Source organism: Neolamprologus multifasciatus, chromosome 5, assembly GCF_963576455.1.
Source record: "Neolamprologus multifasciatus chromosome 5, fNeoMul1.2, whole genome shotgun sequence".
Taxonomy (NCBI): Eukaryota; Metazoa; Chordata; class Actinopteri; order Cichliformes; family Cichlidae; genus Neolamprologus; species Neolamprologus multifasciatus.
Genome location: NC_140443.1, coordinates 32,492,089 through 32,512,121, shown reverse-complemented (window position 1 = coordinate 32,512,121; position 20,033 = coordinate 32,492,089). Strand labels below are relative to the sequence as shown.

General features: G+C 42.4%; 1 protein-coding gene across 14 annotated transcripts in view; it reads left to right on the top strand.

Moving 5' to 3' along the window:
• The window catches only part of LOC146519120 (band 4.1-like protein 1), a 101,824-nt gene that overhangs the window by 58,205 nt on the left and 23,586 nt on the right, over positions 1-20,033 (top strand). For 7 of the 14 annotated variants that reach the window (XM_085160238.1, XM_085160234.1, XM_085160231.1 and 4 more), the window contains exons 4-16: positions 3,120-3,224; positions 9,911-9,953; positions 10,159-10,234; positions 10,590-10,808; positions 11,165-11,252; positions 11,331-11,483; positions 13,590-13,687; positions 14,945-15,120; positions 15,336-15,565; positions 15,940-15,978; positions 16,523-16,567; positions 17,914-18,063; positions 19,205-19,291. In XM_085160238.1, coding sequence (XP_085016364.1) covers positions 3,120-3,224; positions 9,911-9,953; positions 10,159-10,234; positions 10,590-10,808; positions 11,165-11,252; positions 11,331-11,483; positions 13,590-13,687; positions 14,945-15,120; positions 15,336-15,565; positions 15,940-15,978; positions 16,523-16,567; positions 17,914-18,063; positions 19,205-19,291 — 1,509 coding nt within the window. The remainder of the gene's footprint in view (positions 1-3,119; positions 3,225-9,910; positions 9,954-10,158; positions 10,235-10,589; positions 10,809-11,164; positions 11,253-11,330; positions 11,484-13,589; positions 13,688-14,944; positions 15,121-15,335; positions 15,566-15,939; positions 15,979-16,522; positions 16,568-17,913; positions 18,064-19,204; positions 19,292-20,033) is intronic. The other 7 variants (XM_085160245.1, XM_085160243.1, XM_085160233.1 and 4 more) reach the window with 6 other exon arrangements.

The window sequence follows — 20,033 nt, the reverse complement described above, 5'->3', positions numbered from 1 at the left end:
CTAGAATGACAGGAATGTTAACAGACAACGCGACACTGACACAAAGACACACTGGGCTTAAATACACTGAGGAAGTCATCAAGGAATTAGAGACAGAAGGGGAACACAGCTGGGAGGAATAAGACCTAATGAGACAGGGGGAACAAAGCTAGAAACACTGACATAAGACAGGAACACGAACCTTCAGAGTAAAACACGAAACAAGACACCACTAAACAAAGACGCAGACACGACACTGAGAGACAGACTAGACACTGAACTAAACCTGCAATAAACATGAGAACAAAACCTACGAACTAATCCCTAAACAAGAATAACTGAAACAGAGTCATAATCATCATTATCATCATAATAAGAAAAGAATCCAAAATGCAAAAAACACCAAAACATAACTCAAAATACTGGGTCAAACTGACCCAGAACCGTGACAACGTTCACCTTATGGTTACATGGCAGTGATGCTTACAGGCAGTGTTTTTGAACAGAAACTGAATTTTTTATGACTGTTTTTAGTTTACAAATTATTTTCAGGTTGCCAGTGGTTAGCATGTCCCTTTAAGCTCAGTCCAGTAGTATGCTGAAGGCAAATGAAAATAGTAAACTGCAGAACAGGCAGGCGCATTTTGTTGTTTACTGAGTTTAAATAACTTTCATGTATATTAACTATTATAAAGCCTGAAACTCTCTTTATAGCCACCTGGCACTGATATATTGAACTCTCCTGTAAAAGCGTCTATAAGTTCAAGAATCACATGGTTACATGATCATATTAAATAATTTGGTTACAATATTGACCAAAATTATAGTATGAGGCTACCCAGTTATACTGAGTAATTCCCAAAGGTGTCAATAAAATCTGATTTCATTGCATTTTTTAATAAAAAGCCCCCAGCACAGGCTACTAACTGGGTGTAAAGAAATCTATATACCTATTACATGATCGGAGACCCGGTGCAGTCAAGGAGAAAATAGAAGAACAATATTATTGTGAAGCAACCCTCAGGACACTAACGCACAAGTGCGTGAAACGTTGTGTATGTGGTGTGATGACGGAGGAGGGGGGCTGTTCATTTACAAGAGTGTGTGAAGTAAGACCATCAGCATTGGTGTTCTGGTGCCAACCTCTCCGAGCACTGTGAAAACATCGGGGTTTTATCCACACCTCAACAGAAGCTCATGAAAGCTTTGGTATTGTAAGTGCACTTCTGGATATTTGTCTACCTACACACGTTTTGTAAAAGTCTAGTTTGCCGACGGTCTCGGGCTACAGGCTTGTTCCTGCTAGGATAGAAGTTTTTGAACCTTCCTCATACTTCCAGGAGTAATCATGAGGAACCTGTGAGGAGGCAGGATGCACCTTGGGAGCGCTCTCACTGGAGGAGATGGTACTCACGAGTTAATTAATTCTCCGAGCCTCCCTGCGGCCTTCGAACAGGGAAGGACACACCACACTTCTCTCACCCAGCCCCTTCCTTCATGCTTGGTCATGCTGATGTGTTGAATGAGGCCATTTTGGGTGGAATGGCTGGTTAGTTGACATCCAAGATTTCCCCGTCTATTGAGGTGTCAACACGGAAGTCTTTTTTTTTTTTTTTAAATTTTACTGTTTAATTGCACCGTAGCAGAGCGCAAATAGACGGGATCACTTCAGTCACGGCTTATTAAGACTCCAATAATTTGTTTATTTCATTCTTTGTGCCGCCTCCGATGGCAGCGCGCTCTCGTTGTACATAAACAGCGCTGCTGTCGGGGACTCGCTGACTGACAAGATGAGAGCTTAGAAGCACTTCCCAAGTGTTCCTCCACCAACCTCCCTTCACTCATTGTGACGAAAAGGAAAAATACTTTTTCAAGCTCTACCCTTGAGATATTAAGGAAACAGACAGCACAAGGAAAAAACTGCTTCAGTTTCCCTGGCAACTCCTCGCTCAATCTTGTCACTTCTTAAAGTAGGCCTTGTGAAAGGATAAGACTGTGTATGCATACTTATAAAGTGTTTTTCTTGTTCTATATTTACTATGGAGTATAAGCCCATGCACAAATTGTACTCCTAATATTATATTCCCTTTATAATCCATATATGCAGCCCGGGCCAGTGAAATATGCGCTGCTTGTTTAAAGATATTTGTACACAGTTATATGCAAATTCGCCATGACTGTCTGCATTTTTTTTGGCAGTCATTCAACATCATTCCTTTGCATCCTGCTAACTGACCTCCTGATTTTTTTTGATTTATGAGGTTTTGAGGTTTTCATTTTTGGATTTGCGTCAGATGTTCCACTATTTTAGGAATGCAGTGGTGTGGATTTCAAAGGAAAATGTCAAAATCGTTATGATGGACAAAATTCGGCAAGAGTATACAGCACCCTACAGTCTTTGATGTTTTGTAGTTTTGCCTCCGTGCATCACCACAGTGAGCTGTAAGTCAGACGTGTGATTGAAGTCCAGACTTTCAACTATAATTCAAAGGATTTACAGAATGTTTGTGTAAAATGTCATTTTTATACATAGTGCTTCATTTTAGAGGTTCGAATTAATGGGATAAACTAACATAAATGTAAAATAAAATAAAAGATTCTTTTTTGCAGTTTTTGATCCAGAATCTTCTACATTTCTCCTGCAGATTTATTTTTATTGAACTCCATGCTTGCAGTTTGCATACACCAGAATAAATAGATCTCTACCAAATATGGCTGACTGTGCCTTCAGTAGTGTGACAGAAAATATTTTCTTCTGTGTGTTTGTGGACACACGCACACAGAAGCGTGTTTATTTAATGTGACAGGAAATATTACTAAGATTCACTGTTCTGTCAATAGTAAGTATCAAATCTCTGCCTGTAGTGCAAAGTCTAGTATTCTGCAGCATGTCGCATTGACTGTATAACTGCACCAAATGAGTTTTAAAATTGTGTTTAGGTCTAGAGAACCTTAAAAAGCCCTGCTGCCTAATAAAGTCTGATAGTGTATTAGTAACCCGGTTCTTTCCTGATTAAAAGCTAACTATTACAGTAAAAGGCACTTAGAGTATGCACGTACGATAGTCAAAAATATAGCTGTTTCTCTCTCTCTCTCGACCTTTTTCCACACTTTTATGTCATGTATGTTTGTCTTTACAGAAACACTCCAAAGGACAGACCCTGATGGACATGGTGTGTGAACACCTCAACTTGCTGGAGAAAGACTACTTTGGTCTGACCTTTGCCGACACAGACAGCCAGAAGGTCAGTGAGTTGTGTACCACAGTAACCTCTCAGTGCATAAACAATGCTCGCTAAACAATCTGTATTCCTCCCAGTTTTTTGCTGGCACTCTCTGGGGTGCGCTGTCCATCATTCAGAGAAGAATGGAAAATGGAAATGTCCGTGCTAAAGTCGGGGCCTGGACAAAAGACATTTGAATAAGTTGTACAGTTGAAGAAGAAATGAAAATGCCTCATCTACTCTTTGCAAGATGCATATATGAAATTTAGTGATAGAAATATTTCTCAGAGGTAGAGCTGCTCCGGAGGTAGAATAATTTCATGGGTTGAGTTAAATCTCCACGGGCCCCAGCTAAGAGCACAGTTGAGAAAAAATTGAAGAGCTAAAAAGAAAAGTTAGATCAAAATGACTTCAGTGACTTTGCTGTTTCTTTCATTTATGACTATGGCAAGGTGAAGAGTAATCAGGATGACTTTCTGCTTTTTCTCAGCCAATAGCTAAAGGCAAGTTTTAACTTTTAGGTCGCACAAGCTAATTAGCTAATAAAATTACCTTATTGAGTATTTTTTTTATTTGAAATTAGATAAAGGAGAAAGGTTCTGAGTGTTGGTCGTCTAACCATGCATGGATTTGTTTGACTAGGTTTTTAGAAATGTATTAGGTACGCAGTAATCAGTTAAAAATAACGATTAGCAGACTGCACTCATAAACTGCACACATATCTGCTAAATAATGCTAAGCAGCAGATTAATAAATGCTGAACTGAAGCACAACCTTCTTGACAGGCTGTACCACGCGGGACCATTTTTCTGTGAGATATTTCTGTTAAAAATGCAACAAAAGACACGAACATCACAAAGAGGGTCTAGAGGTCCAGTTCAGTCAGTTTAATTAGCAGAGGTAAAGTATGGCAGACCGCTACCGCTGCAGGTGTCTCAACACCTGTCAATCACAGCAGCCGTTGCCTTTTATCCAGATGGATGGGTTATAAAATATAGTTAGCAATTAACATAGGAGTCTAAGGGCATTAAATCATTTCTAGATGTGCTGAATTTCAAGCGTTGATGTTGCCACGTGGTGCTGCTAAAGATACAAGTAGCTGATTGCTGCGTTTAGTGATCATGTAACATAAACGAAATGTGAGTTAGAGCAGTAAATATGTACATTAGTTCAGTGCGAACTAAGACCATGAATATAAGGATTCATTTACACAGGCCTAGAGACTGATCAGCTACCTCATGGCAACATCAGTAACTCCAGTAAGGAAAGAATGTATATTCCAGACCAGTTGGCTAGTTTTTGCTGGGTGTCACTGGGTGAAATTGGTGAGTGCTAAACGACAAAGCTCCTTGTGATTGCTCTGGTCGCTAGCAGATTGATGTGGTCGTCCACGGTTTGTTTCCTGACAGTTTCACTACCACTTAGTGAGTGTTTGCAGACGAGACAGGCCCTTCCATACAAACTACAGATGAACGCTGCTAGTAACAAACACAATCACATGGAGGGTATGAGATAGAGCACCACATCTTTGCAACCCATATCACCTAGCAAGAAAGTTTCACTGATGGTTAGCATAGAGCAGGGGTGGGCAACTCCAGGCCTCGGGGGCCGGTGTCCCTGCAGGTTTTAGATGTGTCCTTGAACCAACACAGCTGATTTAAATGGCTAAATTAGCTCCTCAACATGTCTTGAAGTTCTCCAGAGGCCTGCTAACGAACTAATCATGTGATTCAGGTGTGCTGACCGAAGGTGAGATCTAAAACCTGCAGGACACCGGCCCTCGGGGCCTGGAATTGCCCACCCCTGGCATAGAGTTCAATTCAATTCAATTCAATTCAATTTTATTTATATAGCGCCAAATCACAACAAAAGTCGCCTCAAGGCGCTTCATAGATACAGAGAAAAACCCAACAATCATATGACCCCCTATGAGCAAGCACTTTGGCGACAGTGGGAAGGAAAAACTCCCTTTTAACAGGAAGAAACCTCCGGGAGAGCCAGGCTCAGGGAGGGGCGGGGCCATCTGCTGCGACCGGTTGGGGTGAGAGAAGGAAGACAGGATAAAGACATGCTGTGGAAGAGAGACAGAGGTTAATAACAGATATGATTCAATGCAGAGAGGTCTATTAATACATACATACATAGACAATAGAGTGACTCTGTTGCCCAAAGGAAAGAGTAATCAGAAACCACATGTATTAATAATGTTGACTGGATGTGTTGTAGTGGTGTAGCCATAACAAAGAGCACTGGCTAAATAAGGCAGTGCTTTTCTTTTAAAATAGCAAGACATGCATAGATCAGACACAAAATTAGCGTTTAATTGGATGACATGTTCACTAGATAGTTACTAACTTGTCCATCATTTGGTACCTTAGGGGACTTTTCAAATTATTCATGAACTCACAAGTTATTAGAAAAATATTGATTATTACAGCTGAAACAGCCTCACATAGAGAGATTCGTGGCATTATCTCACTTGTTTTTGTGTAACTTGACTTTCGTTTGACTTTGTCAGAATCACTTTGTTCTTTCACTCTTTTTTCCATCATCTGAGGTTTAATTATTTCCTGATAAATGTGCTCGAACATTAATCTCCAGTCAGCACACCAACCTTTTTGACATTTTGAAACGAAGGTCTGAATATGTTAGTCACAGATTGTTGTTGCTTTGTTATAAGGTGTGCGGACCAGACTTATCATATAATCGTATAATTAACACGGACCTGATGGGTCCTGGCTGTCAACTCACATGAGAGTGCTGTGTTTGATGTGGGTCTGGGGTTTTCATTGATGTCTTCCCAGAGGGTAGGTATGGGATTGCACAACAGGCTACAGAGGAGCCTCCAGTCTTTTAAAGATAGGACAAGACCAAGCCCCTTTTAACATCTATCCTCTGGCCCAGTCATTAGCTTGTACACAGTTTGTCAGCTCACATGCTGTGACTCGAGGTGCACGGGATGATCTTGGACCTCACAATATGACGGTCTCATCAAAGACGGCATTATCAGGGCACAGCGTGAGCTTAGTGTCTGGGGTCAGTGCTGATTGGTCGACCAAACAAGCTTGAGAATTTAAATGTCATTTCAGATGCCCTTTCCCTGTCTCAGTTGGGGGAACAAGAACTCAATCTCCGCTCTCCAAGAGAACATTTATTCTATGTGATTTCTTTAGAAAGTAAAGTTGAAAAACAAAGTGTGAAATAATGAATCAGTGATGAAAAGTTTTTCCTGCTTTTCAGCACCTGACTAGTTCTCTTTACCCTTAGCTGATCGAAGGTGGATTCGTGGTGACAATCGAATGGCTGCGGCTCTTTAGTCTTTAGCAGTACGATTAAACACCAGAGGAGTAACACAGGAGGCAAACTGTCAGAGATACAGTTTGCAGTTTGTCCCCGTTGACGCCACGGAGTTGCAGTGTAGTGTAACAACCCTTCATGGTTTCACTCTGATTCGTGTAGTACCAGCTGTCAAGACGACGGTCAGCATTAGGAAACAGCTGCTGTGTGGTTTTCAGGTTAGTGCAGATCACTGTCAGCTCTCTGCATCGTGGATTGCTCAAACGCCCGTTTTTATGTCTGTAAGCATGAGGGTGGAATTTACATAACAATAGACACCCATTGCAACTCATTTTCTTTAATTAGATTTTTGCTAGTCCACTGACCTTTCCTCTAGCTCCGCTGTCAGCATCACAGTTTTGATTTCTCCTGAAACTTCTTGGTAACTGCTGATTGGTTTAAGTTTAGATGATTCTTATGAATGACTTGAGCAGCATCTTAACTTTGCTTCCACAACATCCACTGTAGACAGACTTGTTATATGTGCTGAATATAAACTTTGAGTCTACAAACTTTTTCCAAATTCGTAGACTCCTCCGAATGCGGCCGACAAATGCGGCCGACAAATGCGTCCTCCTTTTCCCAAGATTTGAAGGATGAGTCGGGTGTGTCCTTCGTGGCCATATCCCAGAATTCATAGCGCGGCCCAGCCAATTCCAGTTTCCAACAATAGCAGCAGCTACTTAGCTTTAATATTACTCTTATTAATCTTTCTGGGTCACAAAATTAACTTTTTAAGATATTTTCAGGTGAGAATGTAGCTGTGTAAACGTCAAATATCTGCTCGGTTTATCAAGACATCGCATATTTGCAAAAGTGCTCCGATGTTTTCGGAGACACCCATCAGCTTGATAGCTAGCCGGGGGTTCAAGGCTCTCCAGAGCCGGTGAGAACAGTGAACCTCCGGCACATCGTTTTCATCATTTGAGATTACAGCTGAATAAATGTCAAACGGAAAACGGATTAAACAGAAGTGTGAGATGATCGAGAATTTACGCCAGTGTCCTGTTATATTTTAGAACAGACGGCCGAGTTTATTAAACGCCACCGAGACAGCGGTGACGCAAAACTGAAGGCTAGACTGTCCAATTTCACTTTACTTCCAGTCTACCCGGCCTTCGGAGGACCTCAGGAGGATGCAGCCTATGAATTTGGACGCGGCATTTATGAGCATTGACAGTGGGAGTGTGCTAGCAGGCTGTGACGAAGTTACCGACCAGCAAACATGCCTATAGACTCGGTGTGGTTCACTTTTGCATGTTTGGCAGAAATAGCCGTTTCAGATTATTTTGCATTCCTTTAACTGTTTGTGCTGTTAAATAATCTGCTGTTGATATGAAATTCAGTATATTATGGCATAAAAACCTTAAATTAGCTTAAGAACAATGCAGTTGTTCTTTATAATAAAAGTGTTGCTGCAATTTTGATCTGTTGACATCGTAGTATATAAACCAGGAACCAATAAATTCATGTTTACAAAGGACACACTATGTGTTAGCTTATTTTACGTCATTTATACAACAGTGGATGCACATAGACAGGGTTCCAAATAAGGAGGTCAGTGTATGTTTAAGTGGGACTGTCTTGGAGACAAAACTCAGGCTTCATACTGCTCTAAGCCAGGTGGGCGTGCCTGACATTTGGGGACGAGACTGGTACAAACAAGTAATGTACCCAATAAGGGAAGTCAGGGGAGCTTAGTTTAGAAGTTGAGCCAAGCCGGGCACCTTTTACAAACTTTATTTATAAATGACAAAGTGGTTTCTCACCGCAAGGATGAACTTCTTCATTTCAAGGCCAAACAAACTGCACAAGCAATTTTACTGGCTAGCAGCAATACTACTCTTACTCTAAAGTCAAATTTCCGCTTGACTCCGAGGCCTGTGCACCACAAGGTGACAAATGGTTTGTGCCTCTGTGATCCCCCACACAGAAGCACAAACCCTGCTGAAGTCAGGGGCAGCCAGTCAGAAGATAAGCTGGCTTAAAGAGAGAAGCTGCTTATTTTAAATTTAAAAAATATACATTTTTCAGACTTTTCTGATTAGAGTATGTATCATGTATTAAAATTACAACTATGAGGTTGTTTTGGTTGAATTAAATAATGGAAACAATGCATAAATTACAGCAGTAACTGGATATAAGGTCAGAAAAAGACGTCATCAGAAGCCTTGAGAAAAAAAATAAGAAAACATGACATTGAACTCAGAAAACATTGCAAACCCCCAAATGGAAACAAAATCTTCATCATGCAAATGCAACCAAGTGTTTGGAATAACTGATAGTGAGTCTTTCACACCACTTTTGAGGACATTATGTCCACACTCTTGCGATCTTATCAAAGCATCACAATCAGATTGAAGAATTTTGGCTTTTTTACTCATTCAGAGGTGGTCTTGCGAGTCTGTTTTGGATCATTGTCCTGCTCTTGAGCTTCAGGGCATGAACTGATGGCCAGATAATCGCCTCCCTGATTGTCTAGTAGAGAGTAGGATTTGTGTTTTCAACAAGGTCCTGAAGCAAATCAGCCCCAGATCATGAGCATCACCATGCTTGCCTGCTGGCATGGTGTTCTTGGTGTTATGCCAGATGTAATGGGACTCAAACCTTCCAAAAGTTTACCTTTTTACTCGGCAGTTCACAGAATACTTTCCCAACAATCAGTGAGATGTTGTCCAGTTGTGTTCTGTTTACTCAGCAGTCCCATTTTTGCACAGTGTTGAATCATGAACTCTGACCTCAAGGCGAGTGTGACCTGCAGTTGTTTAGATGTTGTTTTTTGTTCATTTATGACCTCCAAGATGAGTCACCAATGAACTCTTGGAGCAATTTTGGCATTATTATTGTCTAATGTTCAAATTTGTTTCACGTATTGAAATATTTCGTTGTGACAAATATGCCAAAACAAGAACTAAGGAGCAAATACTTTTTCACAGCAGTATACATCGTTTTTTCACACTAAGAGTACTTGTGGGAAATACTGTTACTGTCTTCCCGCTGACATCTGTCTAAACAGCATGATTTACAGCTGCTGTAACAAGTGAATTCACACAAACTCTTCAGCTAATGAAATGCTCCAGCAACCAAATCTGAAATGGTGCCCCTGTTGGTGAACTGGTTCACTGAACAATCTGATGTTATGAGATCACATAGGTAACTGGCTGACAGTGAGTTTGTGGCGCAGTGATAAAACACGACTGCTGTGTGCGGGTCTGAATGCCTCAGCAGGGGAGGGCTCAGTCTCTTTGTTTACCATATGGAGAGGCTTTCATAAGGAACACATGCGGCAATTAGAGTAAAATGTGACACCGGGGTGTGCATTAGCCATGTTTCCAGTCTACTCTGTGTGATTTCTGCCTTCTGTCTTTCAGAATTGGTTGGACCCCTCCAAGGAGATCAAGAAGCAGATGCGCAGTAAGTGTCTTTTCCAAGTAGCTGTAGTGGATTAATATTTTAAAATTCAATTAGCAGAGACATAAAACTAGCTTTGTTGCTCATTGTACTTGGAGTTGTCAGCTAAATTGCTAAGAAGAGCTCCAAAACTGCCTTCTAATGAACACTTTTTCCCGTTATACTGGATGTGTTTAAGCTTCCTGCTCTCAATACAATCTCTCACCAGACTCTCCGTGGCACTTTGCCTTCGCTGTCAAGTTCTACCCTCCTGACCCCTCCCAGCTCATGGAAGATATTACCAGGTAGTGTGCTGACACACACCCCCAGTCATAATTCCTCTGGCTGTGCTGTCAGGTGCTCGTCAGAATTATTCAAAGGATAAATCGCTAACACATGTCAGCAGTACAGATAATTTCCTTTTTTATATATTCCCACTGATGGATGTTTACATAAACACATTGTAACAATTCTCATGGCATATTTGCCCCAGTGTCAGAGCAGCCCAAATCCCTCTCTTCTTTTGAAGGATTAGCCCTGGAATGCTACTAACTGCCATGGATTAACTAGGCTGAATACTTGTTGGAGCTTGCATTGGCTCGGGCTTGTTTGACTGCCAACACTCCTTCCTCTCCTCCCCTTTTTCGTCTCATCTGACAGATACTACCTGTGTCTGCAGCTGAGGGATGACATGCTGTCAGGTCGGCTGCCGTGCTCGTTCGTCACTCACGCCCTCCTGGGCTCCTACACCGTTCAGGCCGAGCTGGGAGACTACGACCAGGATGACCACGGCGCCGACTACGTCAGCGATTTCCGCTTTGCTCCCAATCAGACGCGCGAGCTGGAGGAGAGGGTGATGGAGCTCCATCGAAACTACAAGTACATGACACGCTGTTGTTTAAATCAGACCTTTGTGTATCCACAAGTGTCTTAGGGTCTGATGAGTTTTCAGTTGCATCAAAAATACTTCATCGTGATAGATGCTGATAGATGCCGTCTGTCACCGAAATGTACACAGTGTGAATCTTGCCAGTGTGACAATACCTCTCAATTCACATTGAGAGGTATTGTGTGGCATTGCTTTTTGGCATCCTCCCAAATGAAGTACTTGATGGGAGGAACTTAGAAGAGAATATATCGAGCATGTTCAAACACAGCTCCCCCTGTACACCATCCTGGATCTATTATTTAAGAAAGTCTGCAACAGTATTGTTATTATTCTGCTCTTATTCCAGGGGGATGACTCCAGCAGAGGCTGAAATGAACTTCTTGGAGAACGCAAAGAAATTGTCCATGTATGGAGTCGACCTCCATCATGCTAAGGTTGGCTATTCTGGCGTGTTTTGATTTTCAGGTGTCATGAATGCACTCCTGAATAATTTCTGTCTGTGTTTGCTGCAGGATTCTGAGGGGATTGAAATAATGCTGGGTGTCTGTGCCAATGGCCTGCTGATTTACCGTGACAGGCTGAGGATCAACCGCTTTGCCTGGCCAAAGATCCTTAAGATTTCATACAAGAGGAGCAACTTCTACATCAAGATAAGACCTGGAGAAGTACGCATTATGGTTAAGGACCAGGGGGTCAAACATAAAGCCCGGGGGCCAGAATTGGCCCGGTGAAAGACTCCAATCAGGCCCTTTCCAGGGCTTTGGAAAAACTTTTTCCAAAGTTTTGCAGCTTTTTCAAATGAAAAATGTCTTTAAACTAACAAAAAGGGAAATTCACTTCTTTGGCCCACTTAAGATCAAAGTAGGCTGTATGTGGCCCACAATCTAAAATAAGTATGACATGCCTGAACTAGTCTCTTTATATCACAATCAAAGGAAATGGGGCTCTTGTTCTTTAGGATCTTGGTGCACTCTTAGACCAATACATCTTCATACAAATGTGTGCATAACCAAAGGGAGACGTGAGCCTCAATTTTAAGAATTTCCTTGCTACAGCCACCATTGTGCTAGCTTTAAGTAACACAAGGACTGGAAGTATAGTTTTGTACATTTCCATAGTCTCTACTGGTTGCCTGACCCGCCCCATAAGGCCACTACAGGGCGGTTGTGCATGAAATAAAGCACTTAAATTCGAGAGCTTTTGAGGTGTTAGTAGATGGACGTGCCTGGCCACAATGGCAGCACACATTTGTCAGTAAAGTCCCATTGGGTGTCACTATCTTGGTGTTTTAATGAGCGAGGAGGTGATCTGGCTGACACGGCATGCTCAGATGGTAGCAGCTGCTACCCTAGTACTTCCATACAGCTTTAATGATGACCAGAATTATTCAAATCTACATGCTGACAACTACAGATCAAGCCCATAAACCCAAGCCCATAAACGTAGTTATGACCACGTTTATGGACTATGATCTTATATGACCTAAGTTATGCCCATATTTTATATACAGCATGTAAGATATTTAAAATCAGGCTATATATATATATATATATATATATATATATATGAAGGAGTCATAAAGGAAACAATAACCAGCCTGAACACACACACACTAAACACAGCCTTATGCCTCTATTATAAGGGTCTCTATTTTGGCCCTCGCCATTGTGCTGCAGCTTATCCTCCATGCTGAGCCTCAAAGTGTCAGGCTGTCTGGGCGAGACCCAGTCAAGTGACAGAGCTGCACAGTGAGCCTGTGATAGAGCCAAAGAAAGAAGTCTTTTAACAGAGCTGCTGCAGCTGCAGCCACAGTCAGAACAGAGGGATAAAGAGTGTAAATATAGAGCCATGAAGTTGTTTTCCTCTCATTTGCTCCCAGCCTCTGAACACTGCATGCTATCCTTCCTCACTCTGACCTGCTGCCTTCTGTCCAGTCTAGGGCTGCTCAATTAATCGAATTTTAATCGATCTGGGCTTTCAACGATCATTAAAAATGACTGAGCCGATTATTAGCCCCTCCCTCGTGCTTTACTCTCGCGCTGCTCTGTGTGGCAAATCAAGCGCACCTCTCTGCATTTCGAACATGCGTCACCACAAGAGGGAAGCTCGGAAAGCTAAGCGGAAGTTATTTGGAGAGGAGAGTGACTGCCGTTGGTTGAAAAGAGAGGTACAAAAACACCCCTTCAGTGGTGTGGAAACATTATGGGTTCGCGGAGTCAGACGTGGATCAAGTAGACATAGTGTGTAAACTTTGCTATGGTGTCGTAGCTGCACCACAGAGCAACACTGCAAAGTTCACTAAACATAGATGTTTACATTTTTCATTTATTTTTTATATTGCAAACATTTGCACTGTTATCAGTATTTGCACACTATTTTATATAATTTTTTGACAATCTTTAAAGCCATTATTCAACATTGTTATTGTTTAATAAATATCGTCTAATAATCGAGATCTCAATTTCAGTGAAAATAATCGTGATTATCATTTTTGCCATAATCGAGCAGCCCTAGTCCAGTCTGCAGAATATATGTAAATAATAAGGTAGCTTATATATTGACATACGTTTGGTGCCAGCAGTTTTTTGCAAGCACAAAGCAAAGACTGTTTTTATTGATGGCTCCAGTGATCATTCAGATATGAGATGTTGGACCTCTCTAAATGTTCGTCCAACAAATTGATGCGCCCTTCAGCAAAACAGAGTAAACATACCTGGCGGTGTTCTCAGCTCTCACCTTCTCTGTCTCTCCATATTTTCTCTCCCCTCTAGTATGAACAGTTTGAAAGTACAATTGGTTTTAAGCTCCCCAACCACAGAGCTGCCAAGAGGCTGTGGAAGGTCTGCATCGAGCATCACACCTTCTTCCGGTAAGAATCGATCCGCTCTCATGGTTGGAGGGTTTTTCATTCGATGGCCATCAAAACAAACCGAACACTTCCCCGTTTACAGCTTCATTAGGCACAGTCGCTCGGGCTACTGCCATGGTCACCGTCGCTTTGCTAGTAAACTTAATATACTGATTTAGCATTACAGAGGTCACACATGCATGAACTGCATGATACAGCTCTCTATGTGATAGCACGCAGTTACAATTACAGAGTTACAAAGTTCCAGACTTGCGTTCGGCACAATTTACAGTGCGCGCTACTCTGTTTTTTGTCAGACTTGAAATAGCCGAAATACCTTCACACTACAGAACTTCTGTGGCTCTTCCGTTCGACAATCTCTCTGGCATTGGAACCATCATCGGTTTTCTCTTCGGTAACCTTCGGTCTCGGTTGATTTTTCTCTAGTCGGCACACTCATTTCCTCCGTTACCCGGGCGGCACGGCGGCTGGCTGCTTCCCAAACAAATACACATGTGCAGCTTGGCACTTGTGCTGTACGTAACAAGTCACGTGACGCGACGCTGCGGCTGTGATTGGTTCGGCTCTGCGCTACTTAATTTGGATTGGCTGTTCTTCTTTTTTTTTTAAGAGGCCAAGAGAGATGAGGCTTATCGCAATAGTTTAACTTTTCTATCAAGAAAAAGTTATTTCGCAATACATATGGTTATCGTTCTATCGCCCAGCTCTACATGTACGTATTATAGAGTGATAAAGGAGAAGTCAGCTTTACCCTAAAGGTCAAGCTAGTTTACAGTAACAGTCACCACAAGACACTTTATATTGTAAGGTAAGGCCCTGAGATATTAAAGGGAAAACCTCCAAAATTCAACAGTTAAGCAAACACTTGGTGTCTGTGGGAAGAAAGAACTGCTTTTTAACAGGAGAACATCTCTGGCAGCCATCTGCTGTGGCCGGTTGGGAGGAGAGAGGAAAGAAAATAGTAGAACTCTGCCTGTTGTATTGTAATGGTTTCATTAGAACAGGTAAATATAGATCAACAAATATGGATCAACGATGGAGTTTATGAAAAGTGTGAATAAATCTTTCTGTGAACAAATAAATGGAACCATTTAAATCCATGGGAAGCTTGAATCTGTGAATTTGAAGCTGAAAACATGATGCACATTTATTTAAGTTGGACTTGAAATAATTTATTCAGCTATTAGTAATCCACATATCTCTGTATTTTGCCTTTGAGAGCTCCAGATTGCTTGCTAATCACAGTCTGTTTCACAGGCTGGTATCTCCTGAGCCTCCTCCTAAGGGATTCTTGGTGATGGGTTCAAAGTTTCGATACAGTGGAAGGACGCAGGCTCAAACCAGGCAGGCCAGTGCTCTCATAGACAGGCCTGCTCCTCACTTCGAGCGGTCGACCAGTAAGAGGTATCTGCTTTCCCGGAGCTTGGATGGAGGTGAGCGCTGCAGCATGAAGGCTTCTCAGGGAGAAACAGCTAGCTTCATTTTGCTCAAAGAGTAGTGTTGTAAATCACACTGTTTTTACCTTTGAACAGCATGTGAAGCTAAACTAAGTCAAGCCAAAGACAGCGTTTTCTCATCATCTGTGGAAGAAAGTAAATTAAGTGTTCTTCCCAGAATATCCAACGCTTCTCATCTGTCTGACCAACAGAGTTCTCACGGCCGGTATCAGCCATGTGCGAGAACCACGACGGCCTTTCTCACCGCAGCATCAGTGAACACCGACGTCTGCACAGCCCCTCCGGGGACGAGCAGGAAACAGAGCTGGAGCCAAGTTTGGAACAGGACGAAGAGGAGAAGGAGCACGAGCAGGGCCGGGAGGCGGAGCAGGACAAAGACCACGACGGCAACGTGACTCCGAGCAGAAAAAAAGAGATCATGGTAATAAAGACCTCCCGATGGAGCTTTAATGAGTTTCCAATGACAGAAGGGCTAAACGCACACTTTTAGTCACCTTGCCCACAACTCTGGCTTAAGTGCAGGGAGGCGATGATGTAAAGAGGTGCAGTGCAAGCGTCTGAGTCCAGCTGAGGTTTATCCAGCAGGGGCATAACGCTGTGGCAGCTTTGCTGGATTTAGCATTCACTAACTCTTCTCCTTTCACTCAGGCTTACATGCTTACTCTGCACCGCTCATAAATCCTGCTAACGGCTTTACAGTTTTTAACCCTTTCTCATTATGCTGACAAATGCAGACCCGAGCCGTGCCTCTGTTTACTAACATGCTTTTTCTATTTTTAAACTCCTGCTGGCGAGAAGGAGGAGGCCGGGTCACCAGTTGACAGTAAACAGGAGGTATTTGGTGTCTGGTGATTTGGTCTCTGTCTGTCTGTATGCTGTCTTTATTATAAATACTGTGTCTGTTTAATTGTTCCTCGCCCTCTCTGCATATCTCCCACCGGGTTTCGTCTCTGTACCTGTGGCTGTCATCACTGACAAACAAAAAAAAGCTATACTGCATTGCACCACATTAACAAGTGATCCAAAGGCTGTGGTGGCCTTTAAGGAACGGTTAGGCATCCCAGCAAACATTTGAAAGACACTGATTGTCAGAATTAGGTGTAAAGGTTCGCTTAAGATTTAGATATGGCTGTAATGCTTATAGTTTTATTAAATGTTCAAAATTTACTGGGATGGCTTTATTTTCTCATTTCAGAATCTGTCTCGGCATGACACGTGTATCTGATAGCTAAATCTTTGCTTTCTGTCTGCCTGCTTGTCCTCTCACCGACTTACCGCCTTGTGTCTGCATCTGACCTTGTTCCTGCACTCTCTTACCCCGCACTCTTCACCTTTGACCCCCCTCTCTCGCTCGCCCATTGTCCTGCAACCACCTCAGCTCTCTCAGTTGGACCAGGAGACTACTCCTCGGCACAAACAGGAGGTACAGGTTCTTGGATTTTGGCTCTTGTGCTTCTTGTCATGTGTGCCTTTAATAGACCGAGGTTTGCCCGCATCTTTTCAGTCAGTTTATATTTGATTTATTTATATATTTTAAAAGGTATTTGAAACATCCAGCAACAAATCTCTGGCGCTGCTTTCAGAGATAGACGTGAGCTTCTCCCCGTCCTTAAGTGCCTGTAATGCATCATCGGTGCATTCTTCTCTGGGAAAAGCACTCAGATGCTCGGCTGAGGTGAACGTGCTGGTACAAGTTCTCCATTTTTAGGTTGTATTCCAAGTCCTTCATTCAAAGCTCTACTTTAAGCGCAGTAACATCCACTGAAAACATCAACAACACATCATATTGTAAAATGCTGCTGTATTCTGACACCTATCAGAACCAGCATGGACGTTTTCAGCAGTATGAGCTATAGCAGCTCGTCTGTTGACAGCCTTTGACCCCACGTGCATCGATGAGCCTTAGCCGCCCATCGCCTTTGTTGTTTCGCCATCACTTTTGATAGATACTGAGCTCTGCAGGCCAGGAACAGCCTACTATAGCTGCTTTTGGACATCCTCTCACGCAGTGGTGTATCCATCACAGTTTAAACGTCATCAAACTCGCTCAGATCCTGACCCTTGCCTGTTTTTCTTGCTTCTAAAGCACCAACTTTAAGGATAAAATGCTAATTTGCTCCCTAAAATATCCCACCCATTAACAGGTGACAGGATTAAAAGATAATCAGTGTTATCCACTTCACCTGTCACAGTTTATAATGTTATGATTGGTGCAGTTATATCTGTAGGGGGCATTTCTCAGATAAATATTTACCTGTTATACTGTTAGTGGAACTAAAAAGCTGCACTAGAAACGGTATAAGTTGCTGCTCTGAACAGCCGTTTCTTCAGGTGAACTGCAGAATATTGTTTATGCGGGTGAAGGAATATGGGTTTTGTTTCCTGTAATAGCTGCTGTCCAATCTTCCAAAAAGAGAGCTTTCTGAGTTTTGATTAGCGAACGGCATTAATTGATTATTCATATTCATTTTGTCTTGCATCCTCTTTGCAGTGCGTGCCTTGATTGTTGTGCTCATTCGTGTTTTGAAAGCTAATTCTGTCGTAACTTATTGAAGCCTGTAGCTTCAATAAGCATCTTAAATGTCAGTGAACACCAGCACAAAGGACCAAAATGTTAGCGTGATCTCTAACTGGCATAAATGCGAGCAGTTCCCGTGGCCTCCTCTCCTGTGTACATGAAGCATTACCTCACAACGTTTTCATACATGCCATACAAGTCTCCGGTGTTCACGACAGACTGATGGACTGCTATCTTCTGCTCTTCTCTAGTTTCTGGATAAGTCGCAGGACGTCTTGCTGAAGCACCAGGCCAGCATCAATGAGCTAAAGAGAGCCTTGAGGGAGCCCAACAGCAAGCTGATGAACCGCGAGAAGCGTCTGTCAGCGACCTCCCCAACCGGCACACCAGAGAAGAAGGCTGTGAGTGGGGGATGAGGGTAGGGGAGCTGTGGAGGGCTTTCAGGTCCATTATGGTCAATATCTCAAATCTAGCGACCTCTAAAACTTGACATTCCATTAAAGGCCATCGATATTCCCGTGTGCCAGTGTCCTCTTTCCACTTCTTGCTCTCGTGCTTGTTATGCAGGTTTTTAACTGCTTCATTAGCCTAAAGAGATACTGCACGGTCATATGACTTAAAAAAACATAGTGATTGAGCGTGATTATTGAAGATAGATTTTGTTTTCCCTGCAGGCATTTCAAACAGGCCTCTCCAATATTATGGCGTATTAAACATACAAATCCCCTGTTTATTTTAGGACAGCCGTGTAATGAATTGCTTTCTACCTTTTCTCTGGAATACCAGGATAATTCTCTAAATATCTCAGAGGTGCTTGAAAATGACTGACAAGTAGCACACAAGGAAACATCTTGATGAGATTAGATCCGAGATGTTTTTGAGATTTTCTCAATGCGAGGCACTCGAGAACTAATCATCAGCCATTTTTTCCTCCCCTGATTGCCTAACAGTTAGATCGTTTTCTTTATGCTAGATCACAAAATCTCTCAAGCTTTGATGGTATTGTGGTAATAGGGCTTTTAAAGATGAGATTGGCCTCTTCAGATAGGATAGTGTTTGCTGGTGCCCAAGTTGCCTTCAGACAATCTCTCATCTGCTGTCTGCCACAATCAGATTATAGCCACAGAATGTCAAATGTTGTCTGTGGCAGAAAATGTAATCTGCTGTGTGCTTCATTCCAGAGGTCGGGGTTGTTTCTGTTTGAGTGACATTCGAAAGCTGGGAAAGTCTTGCTGCTCTTTACTGTTTCCAAGAGATTTAGTGAAACTCAGCTCTTTGATGTTGTTGCAGAATAAAAAAAAAACAACTTTTTGCATTGCAAATGCCACATTTGCTTATGTGGATTTGGTGGCTGTCAGGTACATGGAGCTGCATGATTTTAGTTTGAAGTTTATTAAAAAGTTTCTGCTAGAACAACTCACTTGTGTCCTGTTAACACTGATTCTTTCTGCCTTTTGCTTGAACTTGTGTCTCACAGAATTGCTCTAATGGCTGTTCTTCCTTCTCTCTTTTAAACCCTCCGTTCTGCCTCGTCTCGGTCAGTCGGTGGGCCGGGCAATGGGAAAGGAACCTGTTAACAGCCTGTCTGTTGAGGGTTTCGTCCAGAAGACTCTGGTGACTTCACCCGAGGTTGCACATCTCTCACTCTTTCTCTTTCGCTAAGCAGTTTACTGTTTGTAGCATTGGCATGGTGCAGTGCAATTCCTATTATGTACTGCTGTCTTTCCCCACCCAGCAAAAACTTGCTGAAAAGATGACTTTGCTATGATGTGTGACAAAAAAAGTAGTTTTCAATAATAATGTCTGTTACAATTGATATGCATAAAGCCAAAGCAGGAGCACCTTAAAGCTGGATTCTATCTGAAGGCTGCTGGATTATGATAGTTGTAGCTGCAGAAAGACTTGCGGTCCTTTAGAAATAAAAAAGTACCTGTAGTATGAGACTGCATGCTCATTGCATAACTAGCTGTCAAGCCCAAGTCAACAGGCAACGAGCGTGCGGTTTCGCAGTCAGCTCTGCCCCATTCTTCCTAACTGGACTTTGCCAACCGACATCACGGTTGCTACATCTGTCCTTTATATTGTCTGGACTGTAATAGCGCCTAAACATTGTGCCCTAAAACACAGAGCAGGACTGAGGAGCAGTCCACAAAGAAACATTAGACTGGTCTGTAGAGTTAGACGTGTCTTCATTTTACTCACAGTTAGTCTATTGTAAGTTTGACTGTTTCAGAAAAATAAAGGCCGAGTCATTTACAGCCACAAAAAACAACCCCGTCGGACTCGAGCCCCTTACTGATGTTGCCCTGGTAACAATCAGCAACACCTGCTCTGACTAGTGGCACTCAAAAAGGAAAGAAGGGCTTTTGTT